The sequence below is a fragment of the Asterias amurensis genome, chromosome 14 (genome assembly GCF_032118995.1).
Source record: "Asterias amurensis chromosome 14, ASM3211899v1".
In the NCBI taxonomy this organism is placed as follows: domain Eukaryota; kingdom Metazoa; phylum Echinodermata; class Asteroidea; order Forcipulatida; family Asteriidae; genus Asterias; species Asterias amurensis.
In genome coordinates this window covers 7436555-7459536 of record NC_092661.1, presented here as the reverse complement: position 1 = coordinate 7459536, position 22982 = coordinate 7436555, and the positions used below count along the sequence as shown (strand labels likewise).

Sequence of the window (22982 nt, the reverse complement as noted above, 5' to 3'; positions counted from 1 at the left end):
CGCGCTTTTACGACCAGAAGGCAAAATTCAACTGGCATTATGTTTGTGCAAAAGTTTGAGCAGGATAACTGATCTTCAAACTGATATTCAAATTTTGCAAATATGATATATAGTTCTTGAGATATGAACTTTTGAAATTTTGTACTTCCGGTTTCAACCGGAAGTAAAAGTCACATGAGGTCACGTTGTGCACGACTTTTGTAGCTAATTACAAGACCTTTTATATGCACCAAATATCTTGTGTGTGGCATTTGTAGTTCTCAAGATATGAACTCTCCAATTTTTAGCGTTTTTTTGAACGTAATGACGTCATCAATGACGTCATCATTCCAAAAATGTTGCTGTTTCGTCTACTCATTAAGATCAATATATATGGTAAGTTTCAGGTTCATACAAGCTTTAGTTTTTGCGAAAATCGCGCGAGAACGTTCGAGGAGAAGAACACGCAGAAAAAAAAAAAAAAAAAAAAAAAACAGAACAATAACAATAGTTGTTCGGCTTGTGGCCGAACACCTAATTATTGTGGTGATAAAGCTGGGCTGGCGCAATCCAACGTAGATGTCCGACAGAGGCATAGCCTTGCTCAAGGCAGTCGCATTATTCGCTCCGAAAAGACGCAGCTGTAAACCCACCCGCCGTATACCCTGTGCATGGTGTGTGCGATCACACCGAATGACCAACCCGTATACACACTGTCACATCGCACGAATACTGTTCACACAAGTCATCGCACTCGTACACCACTAACCGCATGCGGAGGCTCGGCCTGACGGCCTCCGCATGCGGATAGTGTACGGGGGCATCGTGTCGTGCGATGTTACGCACAGTGAATACGGGTGGGTTTTTATACAGCGGCGGTCTTTTTTCGGAGTGAATAATTCGACTGCCTTGAGCAAGGCTAACAGAGGCTAAGTGTAATTATTGAAGGAACTTGGAGGGTTAATTCTAACACTGTGACCCCGCCCCCTGTCCCATCCCACCTTGTGCCCCATCCTATTGTGGTCTAAAGACGACAGGCCACTGCGTCCAAACGCAGGCCGCGCGCGTATTTTTTCAAACGGGTGAAGACCGTTCGTCACACGAAATGCGCTGTACACTTTTAAACGGAGTTGCTGCAGCAGAGAGAAGTTTTCGTCCTTTTAATTGTCATTTGGGGATAAATACAATTGGAATCGGATCAAACAAACTAAAAATGCTGATGGTGAAGTCGTGCGCGGCTGTCAATCACTGGAGGAGGGAAAACTGAGTCGGCAAAGGGAGTGTCTTTCCATAAGTAAGTAGGCCTTTGCATTTTTTTAGCGATTCATATTATTATTATTATATCTAACGTTACAAATATAAGCCGGAAATTTAAACTATCTTTCATAAAATAATTATTATAGGCCAAGTATTTGTTATTTTTACCGAGCAATACTATTTTTGTTTTCGCTCCGTTACAGATGGTTGTCTGGAATCGACGAGGACGGGAAGCCCGGATTTCAACAGATGTTTGTCATAGCATCAATAATTAAAAGGTTCGGGAAAGCGACAAGTATATGCGAATTATGTACAGACGATACAAGTTCGTTGAGAGGATCAGTCATCTCGGAAATAGCCGACTTCGTTATTTGTGACCAAAATAAAAATATTTATTTCTGGCGGAACAGTAAAACGGTTATGGAAGTTTTGCTGTTGGGATTGTTTTTCAATTAACATGATGAATAGAAGCTTCACAATAAAACAATAAAAAGTTTAAATTTGTTAATGGAGTCAACTCTCACTTATCACATTGTATTTTGTTTTCATCTTTCTTGTTTTTTCCCCTCGATTTTAGCGAGTATGTAGTTCTCACTCTAGTGCCTACTCGAATTGTTTATTGTAGGAGCGACTCTTGTTTTGTCTTTATATGGTTTATTGCCATTTTCTCAATGAACTGAAAGAATAAAAAAAAACATGTACCTGAATCCCAATACAGTTTCTTGGCCGAGTTTTTGTTTAGAAATTTAAATATCATTATCATAATACTAATAGGGCATTTGATAGAAACAAATGTAAAGTTAGTTTGCTTTATTGCATTTCACTCAGAAACTTTTTCATACTTCAAACTATCGATCGTCATGTTTTCCCCACATTTCTATTCTCAATTTACAACTTCAACTGACAGACTCAAACCCGACCAAGTGCACATTAATTTACCCGTTTGAAGGAATTGCGCCGCCATTGTTGGGCCGCGTGTTTATGCACGCAGCATAGCGCAATGTCCTATCCAGTCAGTATAATGGAGATCAATGGGCTGATCCAGGTGAGCGCCGTCAAAGCTATTCGAACATACCATAGATAGAGCTGTATATAGCTCTATGGAACATACCCTTAAGATGATGTAACCAATCGTAACCAAGCAACGTAAGACTCACGCGCCCTCAACGACAACATTCATTGTTTACGTCCGTCCGTCGTCGAGTCGCGTGTATAAGTGGGCGGCCGGGATCTGTGTCGTTCTCTTGACTGAGTAAATCTGTATATCTGTGATCCTTTCTACTCTACAAAAGAATTGTTCCTGACCAATAAAATCTCTATAAAAACTGTATAAATAAAGCTTAGCTTAATAAGTTGAAGTAAATAATATGTCACTTCATGTCATCACGGAGATCGGCGTTCCAGGACGAATTGGTATGTCTTTTCGTTCGTGGGTTTTTAGATAACTAACTAGACTAACTAGGCCTAAGTCTATATAAATTAAAGTATAGTAAAGTAGAATGCAACTTTGTTTTCTATTCATGACACGACTCTTTATCTGTTTATGTTCTGGTGTCAATCTCGTCAATTATAGTGGTGGGCTCTAAACTAAATCAACAACAAAATTAAAACTTAAGTTACAGGTACTTACACTTACTTGCAGGTCCTCTTCTGATTGTAGAATGTAGGCCTTTGCTGGCCTATTTCATCAGATCTTCATTGTTAACATTGCTTGTGCGCATGTATGTGGGGGTTGGTTCGTCAATGTCATATTTGAAGGGTTGGGATGACCAGATCTTATCTACAGTCTAGTCTTGCCTCAAAGGAAAGGAATTGACACTAGGTGCTGTCACAACAAAGTTTGGGAGTCTATTCTTAGGGGTTAGTATTCCATGTGTCTGCTGATCAGTGTACAAAGGAGAATTTTCTTACATCTAAGCGGGCATTGATCTTGTTGACTTTATACTGATGACCCCTTGTGTTGTTGGTGTTAAGTTGGATGAAATTTGTTACATGTGAGTCTTATTTCCCAGTGAGTATTTTGAACATCTCAATCATGTCTCCTCTTGTTAGTCTGTAAGCTAAGGTTGGTAATTTCAGATGTTTCAGTCTCTCCTCGTACGACATGTCCTTGAACCCAGGGATAAGTTTAGTTGCTCGTCTTTGGACGTTTTCGATTCCAGTGATGTGTTTCTTGAGGAGAGGTGCCCAGACTTGGTTCGCATATTCAAGGTGAGGCCTTACCATTGCTTTGTAGAGCAGCAGAAAACTGTCCTTATCCAGGTAGTCATATGTTGCTAATTAGACCCATAATAGAGTTAGCCTTGTTTATTTTCGAGGCCATGTGACTGCTGAAGGATAACTTTTCATCGATGATGACACCGAGGCCCCATTCTTCTGTAACTGATTTAAGTTGATGCTTATTTTCACCCATGGTGTAGTTATTAGCTCCCACTGTCGTTTTCCCAATTTTCATGAAAGTACACTTGTCGGGGTGGAATTTAGGTAATGAGTTTTTCGTCCATCCTACCAGACGGTCTACATCATGTTGGAGCAATTCACAGTCCTCTTCTGAAAAGATACATCTAAAAATCTTGGTGTCATCAGCAAAAAGGTATACCATTGAGTCCTGAACCATCGCTGGTAACGAGTTGATGTAAATAACAAACAAGATTGGTCCTAATTCAGATCCTTGTGGTATTCCACTGAGTACGTCATGCCATTCTAAAACTGTATCCTTAACAGCCACCCTCTGTTTTCTGTTACTCAGGAATGCTGCAATCCACTGTAAGAGAGGATCTCCAATACCATAATATTTCAATGTGTCTATTAGACGTCCATGGGGGACTTTGTCAAATGCTTTCATGAAGTCGCAGTACACTACGTCGATTAAACCTCCCATGTCCAGGATTTCTGTCCATTTGTCAAGTTACAGTGATAAGCTGCAACACTGTGGACCTCCCACTAACCAAGCCAAATTGTTTAGAACTAAATAAGTTATTGTCCTTCATGTAGTCAACGAGGGAGTTTCTGACGAGGGTTTCAGAGACTTTGCATTTTACAGTGGTAAGACTGATTGGTCTGTAGTTCCCTGCGACTTTCTTACTCCCTTTTTTATGAATCGCTGTGATATTAGCCCTCTTCCAGTCGTCTGGCAATACCCCTGAACGTAGTGATGTTTGGAAGACGATGGCTAGTGGTTTGCTAATAATGTCTTTAAGTTCATATAGTACCCTAGGATGAAATTTGTCAGGTCCTGGAGACTTGGACACATTGAGTTGCTCAAAGCTTTGTGTACACTGTCCTCACTGACGTCCAGATCCATCTCATGAGCTACGGTGATTGTTTCAGGCAAATCCCAATGCCCCTCTGGCTCCCTTGTGAAAACTGAAGAGAAGAAATCACCCAAGACATCTGCTTTCTCTCTGTCATTTTCTGTCAAGTCCTCCGCTTCAATGTTTCCTGATTTTGACAAATTTGGAATTCCAGATCAACTTTTGGTTTTAGCATTGGTGTAACTCCAGAACTTCTGCGGATTGGTTTTAACTTGTTTGGCTAAGTTTTGTTCATAAGTCTTTTTAGCTTTTCTGGTAATCCTCCTGATTTGGTTTCTCAGCCTACAATAGTTTTGATAAACCTTGCCTGATTTTGTTTGGATAAATTTATTCCAGAGTCTTTTTTTTTCTTCTTAATTTTACCCAGTGATTTCCGGTCTAATGGGATTGTGAAGAATTTCTTGTTAGTTCGGACGATCGTCTTCGGTATACACTTTAATTCTGTTTCACAACACTTAGTCGTGAATTTGTTCCACTGCTGATCCTCATTTTCTGGGCACTCCTTAAATTTGGCTTCCCAGTCAATGTCCAACATAGGCTTCATTTGTTCGTAGTTGCCTTTGTCAAAGCTAAATCTAATTTTAGGCGAGTTGTCTTCGACTGGATAGCACTGAAGGTCAATTGCTATCAGGGCATGATCACTTTTCCTGAGTGGTGCTGTGACGTTTAATGCATTTATCTCCTCCTTGCTATTAGTGGATACTAAGTCTAACAGGGAAGGGGTATTTGTTCCCCTACCCCTAGTAGGAACCTCCACATGCCAAATCTTTAAATTGTACCTTAAAATGATGTACTTTTGTAATGTAGAGCGTGAGAGGCGACACTTTGCAGAGAAGCGTGGTTATGATAAAGCTACAGTAAGAGGTCGTCAGTTTATACCTCATGGAGAAGGATCTCAACCAACATGGAATCCTCATCCACATTGCCTTCAAGTTAAATATTCAGAGTAAGTATTCAGACAATGTATTCCAACTTATCTTTAGTATGCACTAATCCTACAATGCTCGAAACGGAGTGTGATAATATAAGTTATCACACAAGAGCGAGTGGAATACAGAAAAATACAGCACTTTTGCGTCCCATATCCAACGAGGGACGCATACGCGCTATACTTTTTCGTGTTCCACGAGCGCGTGTGTTTTTACGAATTTATCTTCCAGTTTCACGTACGTCAAAGCGCAAAGTTTCAAATTTCAGAATGTTCTTTTGCAATGAAGCGCACAAAGTTAAGAATGTAATTTTTGCGCTGTCTATATACTGTGTAATAAAAACAGAGGAAGTAGGACATAAAACAGAGGAAGTAGAATATGCTTTTATCCCCTAGTAGTTAGAGCATCTGATTAGTGGATTAGCGCATACTTGAAGATAATAAGCCATACCTACTCCAACTTTTTTCTATTGAACTAAGTGTTAATGCGTCACGCTCCACATATGGTGACCGAACAAAAAAATTCTAAACTTGGCACGTGCATGCTGAACTTCATGAAATAACATTTTTGTGGTTGTTTTAATGACGCTAGAACATAAGTATGTTATCACGCGCACGCTCGTGGAATAAAGAAAATATAGCACATCTGCGTCCCATATCCAAGTTGGCCTTCGGCCTCGTTGGCTGTGGCAGAAGCGCTTTATTTTTCCGTATTCCACTCGCGCTTGTGTGATAGCCTATAAATCACATTCAGGTAATTAGTGTCGTCAACTTTGGAGGCCAAGAAGCAACTTTTTTGTTAAATTTTAGAGACCATTGCTCAACTTTGAGCTGCACAAGAAGTAGCTATAAAAAGCACAACATAATGTTGCCTACAAGAAAAAAAGTTTACTAGCCAAAATACCAAGTCAGGTGACTAACTGGTATTCCCCTCATTCTTGCAGGGGTTTACTTATTGTAAGTTGTATTCTGTGGTATGCATTTAAACTCTGTGGATTTGAAAGCTGTCATAGGTGCTAGTGGATTTTGTGTCTATCAGGACTGCAAAAAACACATAATATAGCTCGATCTTTATACATGAAGAGTGGTTTGCTCTGGTAAGGTTTTAAAATTGCTTAATGTTACTTATCTGTTTTTTGTTCTTTTTCATTTTCCACAGTAAGGGTCTAGATTGGTCATCTCGTGTTCGTTACATCCCTGCCCCAACTGATCCCGAGCCAAGGGAAGACTTTAAACTTCCATCTTTAAGATGCTATCAAGGTAAGGTTTCTAGCCAGGGAAATAGCTTTTAGAACCCCTTTATGTTTAAGATACTCGGATGGTAATGGATGAAGATCCATTTTATAACAGAGCATAATTTCATTGTTTTTTTAAAGGATTTGGGTACCTTTTCAAAATGTCCATAGATTTACATTAAACTTACAGGGTTTGAAGATAATGATAGTGGAAAGCTTCCCTTCAAATATTACTTACTGATGTGCTGTAGTTTTTGAGAAATGAGTAAAACAATGTCATGGAAATACGTTTGTAAATGATTATAATAATTTTCGTCTCATGAGACGAAAAATATTTTCATGACATTGTTTTACTCATTTCCCAAAAACTACAGCACCTCAGCACGTAATATTTCCAGGAAAGCTTTCAACTATCATTATCTTCAAACTGTGTAAGTTTAGTGTAAATCTGTGGACATTGTGTTTTTTGTCTTACAAAAGTTACATAGACCCTTTAAACAGAAAATCTTGCTGGATTAGTTGAAACATTTCTTCTTCTTTGCAACAAATTACAAACAGTAGGCAGTCTTGGCTTTGATTGTACATGTATAAGATACAGAGGTCCCATGAATGATGTTCTTGCACAAAATATCCTAACCATATTAAAGGCAGTGGAAACAGTTAGTATTGTGATGTCACCGACCGACCAGTATTTTCACTTGGTGTATCCCAATGGGTGCATTCGATTAGCTTCCCTGTGTTGACCCCGCTGTGCTCACTTGGGTGAGCCCCTGACAAGAGCTAAGCGAACGATCACACTCGCCCTCTCGTGGTAATGACATGCACCTCGGGTCACCTTCAAGTGACCCACTCCACAAGCAGGGCACTGGGGGCTGACAAGGGTGAGCCCCAGGAATGACTTCAAAGCTATTCGAACGCACCAGGGACAGACCGGGGTCGACCCAGGGAAGCTAAACAAATGCACCCAATGCATGTGTAGTAGGGGTAGAAAATTCTTTGTGTTGTTATTCAAGTTAATTAATTCCAGGTTCTAGTTAATTGCCCTTTCCTGTTTACATTGTCCCTTCAGCTGTTTTATTGCACCCCTGTACATGTAGTTTGTTATTTTTTTAGAAGTCTTTTGTTACATGTTTGTAAACAGTTCTTAATCCTTTGGTAGTGAAGTCACCCATCCAGTGTATTGTATATAATTATAATCAGATAGCAGCCTGGCAGCGCAGGGAGCACATGTGTTCTAGCTCTCTTCTTCAAGTTTTGTTTTTCTTCACCATGTAATTTTGCCATCTTCAAGTGTATTTTCTGCTATTCTGGACTCGGTAAGCATATACTTTCATTTGTTATTGTATAAATATCTTGACAAATTGTAATATTCCTGTGATTCTTTGGAAGTTACTTTTTCTTAAACATTGGATTGCATTTTTTAAAGACCATGTGTTCTTCCTAAACTTGATAGAACTGTATTTTAATCAATTGTATTTCTTGTTGTTTTATTTACACAGGTTTCCTAAAGCCATTTTGATTTTAATTTGTAACTTTTCTTTGGCACTGTGTTTTAGTTTTAATCTGGTTTAACTGTGTTTGGGTTTTAATTTTACTCTAGTTTAGTTTTGGTTTTTGAGTTTCAGTTAGATATCTTGGTTTAGGTTTGACTGGTTTAATTTACGGTTTATAAGGAAGAAAGTTTAGATCCTGAGTTTGGTCTAGAGGTTTTTTATTGTTTAATACTGCTTTTGTTGATTGATTTATAGTCAATAAAGCTATTTTTTATTTTTGTTGCTGAGAAACCTACATTTTGAGTCACTGTTCCTATTTTTTTGCATCTCCTCGCGTCTTAGCCCTATCCGATCTTGGTTTCTCTCATTTGTTCAAGCGAGTGCCCCCATAGTTAGCATTTTTATTTAGTTTTATTCATTCTTTTTCTAAGTGTACCCTTTTTCCTGGTTACATTTTTTTGGTGGAGAATCCGGGTAGGGTTTATGTTCCTTAAGAACTTAGCCAGGTCTTGTTAAAAAGTAGGGACGGTCATTAGTTTTAGGGTTACAAACACAGTGTCAGAGTTAAGGAGCATTTTATTTCACTATGGTTGAACGGCCGAGTTCCACCATTTTGCCAGATGGGACGCCATGTATATCCCCACCCCCAGGATTTGGTTGGGATGAGGGTATCCTGCAACCACCCCCTGGATTTGGTTGGGATGAGGGTATACTGCAACCAGTGGTTGTGCCCATTATGACCACTCTTCAAATGTGTGGGTTTGACCCACAACCGGTAGAAAGACCTTCAGTTCCGTCGATGGAGGAGCCTGCTAAGGAGAGGAGCTTGTTAGAGACGGTGAAGGATCTCCTTGGAGACATCGTTGCTCAGCAGCAACGACAAGGAGAACTGTTGGTAAGCCTGCAGATGCAGATGGATGGAAGTCACCGCCAGAGGAGAAGTTCTGCTTGGTGCAGTAAAGTACCCCGAAGTTGCCAGAGGCAATGGCGAGAGTTTGATGGCCAATCCACACCAACAACAGTTTATTATAGCCCGTCATCGTTTCAACAGGTAGATTCGACCACAGCAGTAGAGGAAGCAATCCTGCCAACTCCTCCCCCTGACGTGAAATCAGCCCAAATTAAAGATACGGTCATCTCCAGAGTCGTGGAGTTGAAATCTTCAGGTCAAAAGCAGCCCAGCCCCCATCAGCTGAAACGTGAACCAGGAGCGGTCAAGAGGCTGTTGCACTCTTGGGACAACCTCGAAATCAAAGAGGGTACATTGTGCTATCGGCAAGGCAAGGAGGAGCCGGTGTTGGAGGTTTTGCCCAAGACGATGATGTGGCCGATTTTACATAGTATACAGGTTTTATTCAACATTAAGGGTTTCCGGGAATTAATACGTTTGGCTCGTCTAAGTTATTTTTGGCCTTGATTTTTGTATCTATGTTTTCTTTTGTATTAAATTCATTTTTGCTGTGAATTCATTTCAGTTTCTTTTTGTGTAAAACTAACATTGTTGAGGACAACAATGGTTTTAAGTAGTGGCGAGTGTAGTAGGGGTAGAAAATTCTTTGTGTTGTTATTCAAGTTAATTAATTCCAGGTTCTAGTTAATTGCCCTTTCCTGTTTACATTGTCCCTTCAGCTGTTTTATTGCACCCCTGTACATGTAGTTTGTTATTTTTTTAGAAGTCTTTTGTTACATGTTTGTAAACAGTTCTTAATCCTTTGGTAGTGAAGTCACCCATCCAGTGTATTGTATATAATTATAATCAGATAGCAGCCTGGCAGCGCAGGGAGCACATGTGTTCTAGCTCTCTTCTTCAAGTTTTGTTTTTCTTCACCATGTGCCCCCATAGTTAGCATTTTTATTTAGTTTTATTCATTCTTTTTCTAAGTGTACCCTTTTTCCTGGTTACACATGCATTATAACCTGTGGATATTTGGGCTCATCAATTGGTCATCAAGGCTTGGACTACTACTTTTAACCCAGGTCATAGTAGTTGAAAAGCAGGACAGTTGTTTTCAGAACTGAGAAGTCTCCCAAAATCTGAAAATCTACTTCACGGTAGTAGAATATATAGCACGACAAGTTCTCTAAAATATAGAAGAGTTTGCGGTAACACCATGTAATAACAATCTCTAAATGAGTTGGGGTGGTTCTGAAAAGAACCGTTGGGTTAACTCGACGTTTCGATCAGTATGCTCTGATCGTCTTCTGGAGAATGCTGGACTCTGATGCTGCATGCTGCTTAAGTACTAGGCGGTGGATCAGCAGTGATGCATGAAGGCGGGAAATGTAGGCGGGAAGTGAACTCGATGATGCGTGGTGAAACCTGTTGTGGAGCCTTGGGGGTTGTGTGGGGGGTGTGTGCTCACTGAACCGTGTCAGTAGGAACAAGCACAGGGGACAGTGAGGGTGTGGGGCCTAGGTGACTGAGGGTATAGATGACCCAAAGCAGTCTAATAGTTGGGGCCTAGGGGGTGACCGTGGATATAGAAGATCCATTGGTCGGGAGAAAAGGGAGCCAGATGTCACTGATGTGGAAGCCGATGTCTTGGGGTACGGTGTCATGCTTGTGGATCTCGATGGCCTCTCTAATGCGTCTAGGGTGCCACGCCTGGATGGGAGCGATGATCTCAGCAGCATCCCAGTTCACTCGGTGGTCAGCGATGTGGGAATGCTTGACGATGGCGGATTTATCGAAGTCCCCCCTCCTTCCGTGTGCTCGGTGTTCCTTAAGTCTAGTGGGAAGGTTACGCCCGGTTTCCCCGACATAAACCTTACCACATTCGCATGGAATGCGATAGACTCCGGCACGGGCGGAGGGGTCCTTCTTGTCCTTGTGCGATTGGAGAGAGCCATGGAGTTTCTTCGGGGCGGAGTGATACACCTTGATACCTGCTTCCTTGAAGATGCGTTGGAGGCGATGAGAGGGGGGACCTAGGTATGGTAAACTAACTGTGGGTGTGTGTGTTTGACCTTGGGTATAGGAGACCCTTTGGTCGGGGGGGACGGGCTTGCTAGTCTTGACTTGCTTGGCGTTGTATCCATTCCGCTGTAGAGAAGTGGTGATGTGCTGCAACTCATGCTGGAGGCTATCCGGATCACAAATGGTATAAGCCCGTTGAACCAGCGCACGGTTGACTGACGACTTGATGGCTGGATGATGGAAAGACCGCTGATGCAGGTAGCGGTCGGTGTGGGTGGGTTTCCGGTAAATGCTGTGATGTAGGGTGCCGTCTTGGTTTCTTGTAATGAGAACATCCAGAAAGGGTAACTTTCCGGAATGTTCTTGCTCCATGGTGAACTTGATACTGGAGTGTTGTTGGTTGAGGTACTGCAGAAATTCATGGAGAGAGTCCTGACCGTGGGGCCACACGACAAAGGTGTCGTCAACGTAGCGGAGCCACAGGCTGGGTCGGAGGTCAGCGGTGAGGAGTGATGAGGACTCGAACTCCTCCATGAATATGTCAGCTAGAACCGGGGATATAGGGGATCCCATGGAGGTCCCAGCTGTCTGCTCGTAGTACTTGCCCTGGAATTGAAAACAACTGGAGGAAACGCATGTGTAAAGCAAATCATGAATTTGGTCAGGTGAAAGACCAGTACGATCAGGGAGGGATGGGTCATGTGATAATCTCTCCTTGGCCAAGAAGCAAGCTTCATCAGTGGGCACATTGGTGAAGAGAGATTCCACATCAAAACTTACCAAGATATCAGTGGGTTGTAGGGTTAGGTTGCGGGTAATGTCAACAAACTGGGTGGAATTGGAAACATGGTGTTCAGTGAGACCCACCAGGGGTCGAAGTACTTTAGCTAGGTACTTGGCAGTGTCGTAGGTGGGGGATTCCCTCGAGGCAACTATGGGGCGGAGGGGAACTTCCGGCTTGTGAATCTTGGGATTGCCGAAGAACCTGGGACAGGTGGAGCTGGATGGGCGGAGCCTACGATAGAGTGGGACGGAGAGAGCTCCAGACCGGTGGATGGAAAGGAGTTTGCTGGCAACCCTCTTCTCGATGCTAGGGGTGGGGTCCTTGGGGAGGGGGCGGTATGAACCAGATGATAAAATATTGCTTACCTTGTCAGTGTACTCCGTGCGGTCCATGATGACAGTGGCATTCCCTTTATCAGCAGGCAAGATGTGAATGGATTCGTCCCGGCGAAGTTCTCGGAGGGCTGCCTGCTCAACCTTGGAAAGGTTGGACTTGGCTGGTTTCGCCTTCCGCAGAACCTCGTTTATCTTGATCCGGACATCAATCTTCTCCGTCTTGCTGAGGTGTTTGAGGGCTTGCTCTGTAGACTGGATAATTTCTTCGGTAGGGATGGACTTGGGGGGCTGGGCAAAGTTCATACCCAGGGACAGGACGCTGGTCTCGGTTTCCGTGATACTCCGGTTGCTAAGGTTGACTACGGTGTGTTTCTGGAAAGCGCGTTGACTACGGAGGTGAACTGGTGGCCGTGAGGATATAGGAGATCCTGTGGGTTGCCCAGGGACGCGATTGAATAGAGATATAGGAGATCTCATCTTCTCGGAGGGTGCGCGATTGAAGTGAGATATAGACGATCTCTGCTTCTGGTGGTATAACTTGTGGAATTTGGCTATCTGCTTCCTGCGGGCGGTCGTGAAGGCATGTTGGCTGGATGAACTGGAGAGGGCGCTGATCTTGGAGAAATCTCTCGGGAGTAGGGAGGATTGCAGTTCCCGCTCGGTGTGGGTGATGTCATGATCTAGACCGGCTAGAGATGATCTGGTGGATGATATCCGCTCCTTGAGAAGGGCGGAACTAGCGGCTTGAAGGATGGACGAAGAACGGCGGCTGCGGACTGGATCTTGGAGGCGGAGTCCGTTTGGTTCATACCGCCCCCTCCCCAAGGACCCCACCCCTAGCATCGAGAAGAGGGTTGCCAGCAAACTCCTTTCCATCCACCGGTCTGGAGCTCTCTCCGTCCCACTCTATCGTAGGCTCCGCCCATCCAGCTCCACCTGTCCCAGGTTCTTCGGCAATCCCAAGATTCACAAGCCGGAAGTTCCCCTCCGCCCCATAGTTGCCTCGAGGGGTTCCCCCACCTACGACACTGCCAAGTACCTAGCTAAAGTACTTCGACCCCTGGTGGGTCTCACTGAACACCATGTTTCCAATTCCACCCAGTTTGTTGACATTACCCGCAACCTAACCCTACAACCCACTGATATCATGGTAAGTTTTGATGTGGAATCTCTCTTCACCAATGTGCCCACTGATGAAGCTTGCTTCTTGGCCAAGGAGAGATTATCACATGACCCATCCCTCCCTGATCGTACTGGTCTTTCACCTGACCAAATTCATGATTTGCTTTACACATGCGTTTCCTCCAGTTGTTTTCAATTCCAGGGCAAGTACTACGAGCAGACAGCTGGGACCTCCATGGGATCCCCTATATCCCCGGTTCTAGCTGACATATTCATGGAGGAGTTCGAGTCCTCATCACTCCTCACCGCTGACCTCCGACCCAGCCTGTGGCTCCGCTACGTTGACGACACCTTTGTCGTGTGGCCCCACGGTCAGGACTCTCTCCATGAATTTCTGCAGTACCTCAACCAACAACACTCCAGTATCAAGTTCACCATGGAGCAAGAACATTCCGGAAAGTTACCCTTTCTGGATGTTCTCATTACAAGAAACCAAGACGGCACCCTACATCACAGCATTTACCGGAAACCCACCCACACCGACCGCTACCTGCATCAGCGGTCTTTCCATCATCCAGCCATCAAGTCGTCAGTCAACCGTGCGCTGGTTCAACGGGCTTATACCATTTGTGATCCGGATAGCCTCCAGCATGAGTTGCAGCACATCACCACTTCTCTACAGCGGAATGGATACAACGCCAAGCAAGTCAAGACTAGCAAGCCCGTCCCCCCCCGACCAAAGGGTCTCCTATACCCAAGGTCAAACACACACACCCACAGTTAGTTTACCATACCTAGGTCCCCCCTCTCATCGCCTCCAACGCATCTTCAAGGAAGCAGGTATCAAGGTGTATCACTCCGCCCCGAAGAAACTCCATGGCTCTCTCCAATCGCACAAGGACAAGAAGGACCCCTTCGCCCGTGCCGGAGTCTATCGCATTCCATGCGAATGTGGTAAGGTTTATGTCGGGGAAACCGGGCGTAACCTTCCCACTAGACTTAAGGAACACCGAGCACACGGAAGGAGGGGGGACTTCGATAAATCCGCCATCGTCAAGCATTCCCACATCGCTGACCACCGAGTGAACTTGGATGCTGCTGAGATCATCGCTCCCATCCAGGCGTGGCACCCTAGACGCATTAGAGAGGCCATCGAGATCCACAAGCATGACACCGTACCCCAAGACATCGGCTTCCACATCAGTGACATCTGGCTCCCTCTTCTCCCGACCAATGGATCTTCTATATCCACGGTCACCCCCTAGGCCCCAACTATTAGACTGCTTTGGGTCATCTATACCCTCAGTCACCTAGGCCCCACACCCTCACTGTCCCCTGTGCTTGTTCCTACTGACACGGTTCAGTGAGCACACACCCCCCACACAACCCCCAAGGCTCCACAACAGGTTTCACCACGCATCATCGAGTTCACTTCCCGCCTACATTTCCCGCCTTCATGCATCACCGCTGATCCACCGCCTAGTACTTAAGCAGCATGCAGCATCAGAGTCCAGCATTCTCCAGAAGACGATCAGAGCATACTGATCGAAACGTCGAGTTAACCCAACGGTTCTTTTCAGAACCACCCCAACTCATTTAGAGATTGTTATTACATGGTGTTACCGCAAACTCTTCTATATCTTATCTCCACCATGCAAAGTTTCAAATCCTACTTAAGTTCTCTAAAGACCAAACTCTACCAAGCAAGTAGACACACACATGGTGTTACTGCAAAACAAATGTAGATAAAAGCAGTTCTTTTCAACACAAAGCAGAGTTAACTCAAAGTGTATTGTTATTTCTTTCAGGTGCTCTTTTCCAGACTCAGACTGAGTGGTCCTTTTACCCTGAAGGCTTCCACATCGGCAAACGATGCCAGTTTCCTCCTGATGCACTACCTCAAGATAAAAATCATCCAGCAAGTACGACGTCATCAAAGGAAATCACTCACTCCATTATGCTGGGAAAAAATAGAAAATGTGAGAACATTTCTTTTTATTATTTTTAGCCTCAATTTTGTTGACCTTCAAGAGAGAATTTTGTTCAATGTATGTGTTCAATTAGAAGTTGCGAGTAGGAGAAATACTGATGATACTGCAAGAATAATCACCAGTGGAAGTGGCAGACCTTAATTGAAGATTAACTTGGAGGAAAAGGAATTACAACATTAGGTTTTGAAAAAACATTAGGTGAACGTACATTAGGTGGACCCGCTTCGATGAAAACTGCAAAAATAGTTTGAAGGGCGAGTTAGTTTGTCCTTGTGTCTATATGAGGCAAGTGTACATTTATACTGGCACTTTCAAGGGGTACCAAGGCCAGAGGCAGTGGAGGCTTTGTTGAAGTAGAATCAGTCCTGAGTTTTGTATTTGCCAAGGAATTTGCTTGTGTGCATATTTTTTAAGGTTTATGTTTATTACAAAAATAAAAAAGGAGATTTTAAATGTGTTTTTTGTTCTGCTCTAATTTCAATGGTACAGTGCACACCAAACAGAACCATTTCTATTGAGAATACAAACTGACATGAACATAACAAATTTACAATCAGTGACCTCTAAGTTTGTGTCTTTTAATTATTGTTTAAGTGGGTGTTTTCCAATCTCGTATAAGTTGGTTCCCAATCCTTTATATATTGTGTTTGTGATGAGGAAGTTTACCTTTTTTGAAAACATTTACCTTTCTCCTTTAAACTCAATATTATTTTTCAGCATAGTTTTTGAAATCTGCAATTTGGCACCGTTCTACATCCTACTATTGCATCATAATAACGCTAATTTTTGCTTCTATATAGTGCATATATCTGTCACTCAGTAACGCTCGAAAAGCTTCTATGTTCAGTATTTTCCTGCAAGGTATGCAAGACTAGGAATTATGCGACCTTACTCCGTTTACATAACACCATGTACCGGTAATGGTTTGAAAAGTGCTGTGGCTCTATATTATTGCCAATCAACCATGCCAGGCACACCACGTGAACCCCTTCTCTTTTTTGCGGTAAGTGTACTGGGTTCTTTTACGTGCGTACATACGACCAACAGCTTTAAGTCTCATCCGAAGGACGAAGCGTCATGGTTAAGTGTCTAAATGGGACTCGAACCCACACTCTGCTGATCAGAAACACCAGAGTTTGAATACTGTGCTCTTAAACAGTAGGCCATGACACGCTATGCTAAGCTGTAATAAATAATGTGTTTGTTTTCTGTCTTCCATTTAGTGCCATCCACATTTGAAAGAAGAGGTTATATCCCTGCCGCTGCATCAGGAGATAAGTCTTATCAAGCTGTAGAATATTCTCCTCAATTCCACAACTTTGGCTCCACAAGACCTATTGTTAACTTTGGGTAAGGAAGCAGTATGGAGACACTTTTATTCATTATTGTATTGACCTGTTGTACTAATGACACATGCAGCAACTGTCTGCCCATTGTCTGCCATTTTGAGAATCAAATTGCATTTAAAGTGAAGATAACATGCACATAATATGATGCGATCAAGCAAAGTGAGTCGTTTGTCGACCCCGGTCATTTTTTACTTGTTGATACATTTAAAAAAGAGCATAATCTGCGCTTTAAAGCCATTGGACACTTTTGGTAAATATTATTATCCAAAGGCCCTCACTTTGTGTATCACAACTTACACATAAAATATCGAACCTGTGAAATTTAAGGCTCAATCGGTCATAACGGGAAAACCCACCCTTGTTTCTGCACATTTCCCTGTGTCATGACATGTGTTTAAAATAAATCCGTAATTCTCGATATCGCGAATTTATAATTGTTTTAAAGTTTTCATGGACTGCTATTTCAAGGGAAGTCTTTCACCATTACCTTCGGTAAACCCTGTAAGTTATTTGTAAATCTGTGAACTTTTAATTTTTGTTCTGTTCAGAAAGTGTCCAATGGCCTCTAAAAAGTTATGAAATTAGAAACACCAAAAAATGTGAGAGAGTTGACCGGAGAAAAGGATTTTAAATCAAGTTGTTAATTGATACATTGGCACATTTTATTCATTTTATTTCAATATTAATTTTAACTCTCTTTTGAAACCAGTCACAAAGATTTGACATCACACAAATGGCATTAATGCTATTCAACTTCCAAACTTAGACTTGTTTTACCACTTGCATAGAAATAAGACTATATTGAACAGAGCTGTAGTGTAAAAGATCAAAAGATCACCTTGAATGAAATCACTCATGTGATATCATAATACAAAGTTTTCCTCCCTGTTATTTTGTTGAAACTTCATTGTAAAAATTGGACCCTGTTCTTTTATTTTTGAACAAGCGTTTTTCTTTGTCAAAAACAGAAGAAAAACCCAATACATGACGTGGTAGGGTATGTAGGTGTTCATATCAAAATCATGTACAACTACAATTGGAAGGGCTAACAAAAAAATCAAACTTTGCACAGTCTCTGACTGATTATTTACAGTAAAGAAATACTTTGAACACATAGAGTAATGTGTTTTTATATATGTATTTGTCCTTGCAGCGGTGATGTACGGAAAAAACATGACACGTTTGTCCCTCTTCAAGACTTGCCAAGTTATCCAAGGTAAGTTTAATATTATAATGAATGTTTATGAGTGCAATGATGCAAATATTGAAAGATGAAAGATGGAATGTTCCATTCAACGAGGCGGATCCAAGTTGAATGAAACCATCCATCTTTCAATAAATGAAAATATATTCCCACTACATGTATTGCACAAATAAAAAACATTCATTATTTGTTTTTTATAACATCCAAGTAGATCTTTGTCAATTTAATTGGATGAAACTTTGAAAACAAAGCATACAATATTTAATTGTGAAAATAGGCCTACCCAGTTCTTTTTGTTTGACACTTGGAGTTTGTTTTTTGTTTAACTTGTTTGGAGTTTGTACTGTGCATATTTTGAGACATGCGGGCGCCATAATGTAGAATGCCTTGCAGTTACTGTACTGCTGCATTATCAAAGAATGGACTGAAAAATGCACAGTGAATGACATAGCCTGCAATGGTACATTTATTTTATTTTTTATCATGTGACGGACAACCCTCCAATGGATCGGCTTGGGTGTTAAATAATATACAAATAATGAGTGTTTATGAATGCAATGGTGAGAGTACTTTCTTGAGTTGAAAGATTTGGCATTGTCCCAGTCAACAAGGCGAATGGTGATGGTCTGGCATGCAGTTGTGCAAAAAGGATGTACCAGAAGTGCAAGCTCAGTCTGTCAGTGAAATGATGTAAAAAAAAACGAATGCCTCGTGCCCGCCTATCGTCCAATCAAATGACACAAATTTTCTTGGGCGCTTAATAAAAAGGTTTATTTAAATCCTTCAGTTTACCTCTGATAGCTGTGTTCATCTTGTTCCCTGTATTCTTCATGTCTGTTCTAATTGTCCTCAATGTAAGGGTACCTGGATATTTTGCTTTTAGGCTCAATTTGGGCGGACATTTCACCAGACTTGCATCTCAAAATTTTTACTGGACACGGATTTATTTTACAAGAACAGAATCAAAATGAGTTAAACAAGCACTTAAAACGATATCAATTTCATTTGTGTTTGTAAGGATACTTTGATACTTTTGAAAGGCAATTGAAAAGTTAGTTGGCACATTCAGTCACATTCAGTCACATTCAGTCACATTCAGTCACATTCAGTCACCATTTTTTCACAAAGATTGTTTTGTAACGAGGTATATGTATGTTATTCATTTGAAAATTCACCAGCCTCATCATGTCTGTGCTAAACTTTGAGCTGGTTTGTGACAAATAGCAGTGAAGCAAATATCATAGGGGAAGTAATTGCACCACAAATGTTCATAATGACCTACTGAAATGTATTTGTCAATTTTTCCAGTGAGCGTTTCTCCATCAAGGAAAGAAGACGAAAGTATCGCGAGGAACTTAACTCTGTACAACAGTTAGATGTATGGGAACCAGCTATTCCACTTGGTGCCCCATTTGGAAGTGAAGAAAGCAGAAAATATATCACCGTGTAGGGAGTGATTTTAAGATCAGATGTTTGGACACTCGGCAGTTATTTATTTGTATTTGTAAATGGGACGATCTGCAAGGCTGGATGAGAGTTTGTTCTTTTTGAAGCTTGTAGAAGAATACTGGGAGAAGATATTACCACCATCTTTGTCATGTTCCCTATGTTAAGCAATATCACTATAATCATGGATTTTTGGAATGCAATGGGACCAGTCTACATTGTCAATTCAGAGAAAGTTTGAGTGCACTCCAGGGTTAACTAAAGGTTGACTATTTTTAATCGAACCTAGGCTGGTCGACCATTGGTTGACCACTATGTTAATTTTGGTTTTTACCCATACACCGATGTGTGTTAGCACTGTATACTCAGTACTTCCCGAGTCCTGTGAAAAAATATCACAGGCATGTTACTTGGGTGGGATTCGAACCCACGACCCTTGCAATTCTAGAGCAGTTTCTTACCAACTAGACTACCGAGGTTGCCCGGCAGCTAGAGGCAGTTCGAATCCTATGTTTTGGCAGCGGGTACCGCAACGATATAATAGATGTTAAATTTGCATCGGGGATAAAGAATATTAACTTTGACCACTATGGTTGTCCATTTGGAACCAGCCTCAGGACTATGGTTTCTTCCTTGCTCGGATAGCCTGTTCCATGCTTACATGTGTAAAGCGCAGAAGGGAACGGCAGAAGGCAATGGAATGCTCTATACCATGGTACCAATGGTTGACTAGGCTTCCAATGAGTCGTTCAAGTGAGTATGTCACTGCGCAAGTACGTTGCTAGTCGATCACGGGTCGACTAAATGTGTGCACTCAAACTTGCTCTCAGCCTGACGTTGATTACATAAAAAACATGCATTTATACAGCGCTTAATACAAGGTTTCTAAGCGCTGAACAGGAAGTGTAAGATAACAAAAAATCACAATTAAAAGTGGGATGAAATAGCAGAAACTGAATAGACTAGATGGATTTAAATAAGTGTGTTTTTAGAGCGGTTTTAAATGAGTCCAGTGTAGATGAGGCACGGATGTGAACGGGAAGATTTTTCCAAAGAGTGGCGATTGAGAAGGAGCGGTTTCCATAGCGAGTGCGGGGGATAGGACTAGAGTTGAATTCCAGGTGGGCAGTAGATGATGATTGAAAAACACGAGTTGTAGGTTGCTTTTTAGGAATAAGTAATTCTGAGATATATTTAGAGGCTAGACCATGTTTAACTTTAAATTGGATCCTTTGAGACACAGGGAGCCAGTGTAAGGAGCGCAGAACAGGAGTGATGTGGTCTGATTTCTTTGTGCGAGAAACTAGACGAGCTGCTGAATTCTGTATACGTTGTATATGAAGGTCTTCCATAGCAAAGTACTGAATGCAATGGTGGTGGGCCTACAGAGCTATATTGAAACAAGTGAAATCATTCAATTGGTGTTGAAGTGTAGTCGGCACGCTGCGCCATCTTTACTTTGTACACAAAGAAAATAAAGAATACTGTCTTTTGAACTTTTAATCCAAAAAATTGTGTCTTCCACAACAATTTCCCTGACTTGACTGCATTAGATATTGATTTACAATGTAGGATACACCTAATAAATTGTAACTACACAGCAAGTGAATATTGAAATTCTGACTGAGAAACCAACCCATTTCCATGTCCGCGATACTTAAACTCATTGGTTTCAGGAATTACTTTATGTTTTGAAATCAACACAAAGTCAAAAATACTATGAATTGGGTTTGTGTACTCTTGGGTAGTATTAGTGAGTAGTATTAGTAAGACTTTGTTCAGAGAAATAATGTATTTACAGATGATTTCAGTACAGCCTTTTTATGCACAAATTTACACATTGCTTTGTTGTTTTGTGTGGTCTTTTCCTAATGCTTTTTTTTTCATAGATGCAAGATACTTACAATTTACCAAGAAAACTGAACAACAACAATTTTGCTGTTTTTATATTTTTATTCGTCACATCAAGTAGAAGCAACTCTTTGTATATTTTAAGATTCTATCACGTTTTTCTGTAAAATATGTACAAATTCAGTGCTGTAGATAATTGATATAAAACCTTACTTTATACTTTTGATCAAAGTAGACATAAAGTGTACCACATTGTGGGTTTTTTGCTACATGTTTGCAAATAAATGAAATTTGAGTAAAGACTACTCTCTAATGATGCTGGTCTGGAATGAGATATTCTTGAAACCTTATGGGAACATTTTATGGAAAAAGAAGAGCATGGTTTTGGCAAAGTCCTCCATGAAAGACTGTTGGATCAATGTCCATTAGTTCACGGCAGATTACCACCCAATATTAATAACTACATATATGAAGTTCTTATGAAGCACATTTTACAATAACGTATCCATGCGCTTTACATTAGTGCCCTACGGGTGGATTTCATTAAGAGTTAATACAAGTCTATCTCCAGTTAGGATGAGTTACATCCTAATTTAGGACTAGCCTTAAATTTGTAACAACTCCTTAAATAAAGGCAATGAACACTTGGTAATTACTCAAAATAATTATTAGCATAAAAACTTACTTGATAATGAGTAATGGAGAGTTGTTGATAAGATAAAACAATGTGAGAAACAGCTCCCTCTGGCAAGCCAGGTGATAGCAACATCTATAGTCTGTTTTCTTGTCAATCAGGAACATTGGCAGCATATTTAAGTGATCTTGTGCAGATATACACCACAGGACATCGTGGCTTACGGTCTACAAAACACAAACTCATCCAGGAAAAAACAACTAAACGTCGATGGGGGGAGAGAAGTTTTCAGAGCGCAGCACCAAAGCTTTTGGAACTCCCTCCCGAACACTGTGAAATTCTCCAAATCACTCAACACATTCAACATCAGTTTAAAAACTCATCTTCATAGAGAGGCTTTTTGTTAAGTTTATTTTCTTATTTTGTTTTGCTACTTTCATTGCTTAGTAGTTGTTCTTTTGTAGAGTAGCGCCATGAGCTCCGCTTGCGGCGGATACCGGTGCTTTAAAAGTGTCCATTATTATATTAATAAGTAACATACTTTTTGAGAAAAAAAGTAATTTCTCACTTAAATATCTGAATTTGATTTCGAAACCTCAGAATTTGATTTTGAGGTCTTGAAATCAAGCATCTGAAAGCACACAACTTGTGCAACAATGGCGTTTTTTCTTCCATTATTCTCTCACAAATTTGACGACCAATTGAGCCCAAATTTTTACAGGTTTGTTATTTTATGCATATGTTGAGATACACTAAGTGAGAAGACTGGTCTTTGACAATTACCAATAGTATCCAGTGTCTTTAAAAGCCCTGGGACTAGTTTGAAGTTAGGACTGTCTTTGTGAAATTGATGCAGGTCATTGGGCCAATGTTTCTCAGCTCATTGAAAGGTATACAGCCCCAAGCTCCTCCAAATACTTTTCCAAACACAATAGAAACCTCTACCCTCGCAGGTACCCATTTATACCACTGGGTGAAGAGAAGCAATTGTAGAGGTGGCTTGCTCAAGCCATTTAATACATCCTGATGGAAACAGTACAAATGTACATTTTGAGCCACAAAAGTCAGCAAACATAGCGTCATGAAACAAATCAAAACATATTTCCCAATACTTGGACACAAGTTATGTTTGCTAAGTCTTTC

At 41.4% G+C, this 22982-nt stretch overlaps 4 protein-coding genes across 4 annotated transcripts; 3 read left to right on the top strand and 1 right to left on the bottom strand.

Annotated features, from left to right (window-relative positions):
- The first annotated feature begins 2437 nt into the window (after nt 1-2437).
- LOC139946773 (spermatogenesis-associated serine-rich protein 1-like) lies at nt 2438-22979 on the top strand. The gene is made up of 7 exons (XM_071944457.1): nt 2438-2649; nt 5358-5496; nt 6638-6738; nt 15173-15343; nt 16579-16705; nt 17858-17920; nt 19217-22979. Exons 1-7 carry the CDS (start codon nt 2604-2606, stop codon nt 19356-19358), a joined length of 789 nt encoding a protein of 262 aa, XP_071800558.1. The 5' UTR covers nt 2438-2603; the 3' UTR covers nt 19359-22979.
- On the top strand, nt 7687-10030 carry LOC139946772 (uncharacterized). The gene is made up of 2 exons (XM_071944456.1): nt 7687-8029; nt 8213-10030. The coding sequence occupies exon 2, from the start codon at nt 8793-8795 to the stop codon at nt 9621-9623; it is 831 nt and encodes a 276-aa protein (XP_071800557.1). The 5' UTR covers nt 7687-8029; nt 8213-8792; the 3' UTR covers nt 9624-10030.
- Nucleotides 10668-12719, bottom strand: LOC139947303 (uncharacterized). Its single transcript, XM_071945197.1, has one exon. It carries the CDS (start codon nt 12717-12719, stop codon nt 10668-10670), a length of 2052 nt encoding a protein of 683 aa, XP_071801298.1.
- LOC139947302 (uncharacterized) lies at nt 12994-15038 on the top strand. Its single transcript, XM_071945195.1, has one exon. The coding sequence runs from the start codon at nt 12994-12996 to the stop codon at nt 14146-14148; it is 1155 nt and encodes a 384-aa protein (XP_071801296.1). The 3' UTR covers nt 14149-15038.
- Nucleotides 22980-22982: the final 3 nt, after the last annotated feature.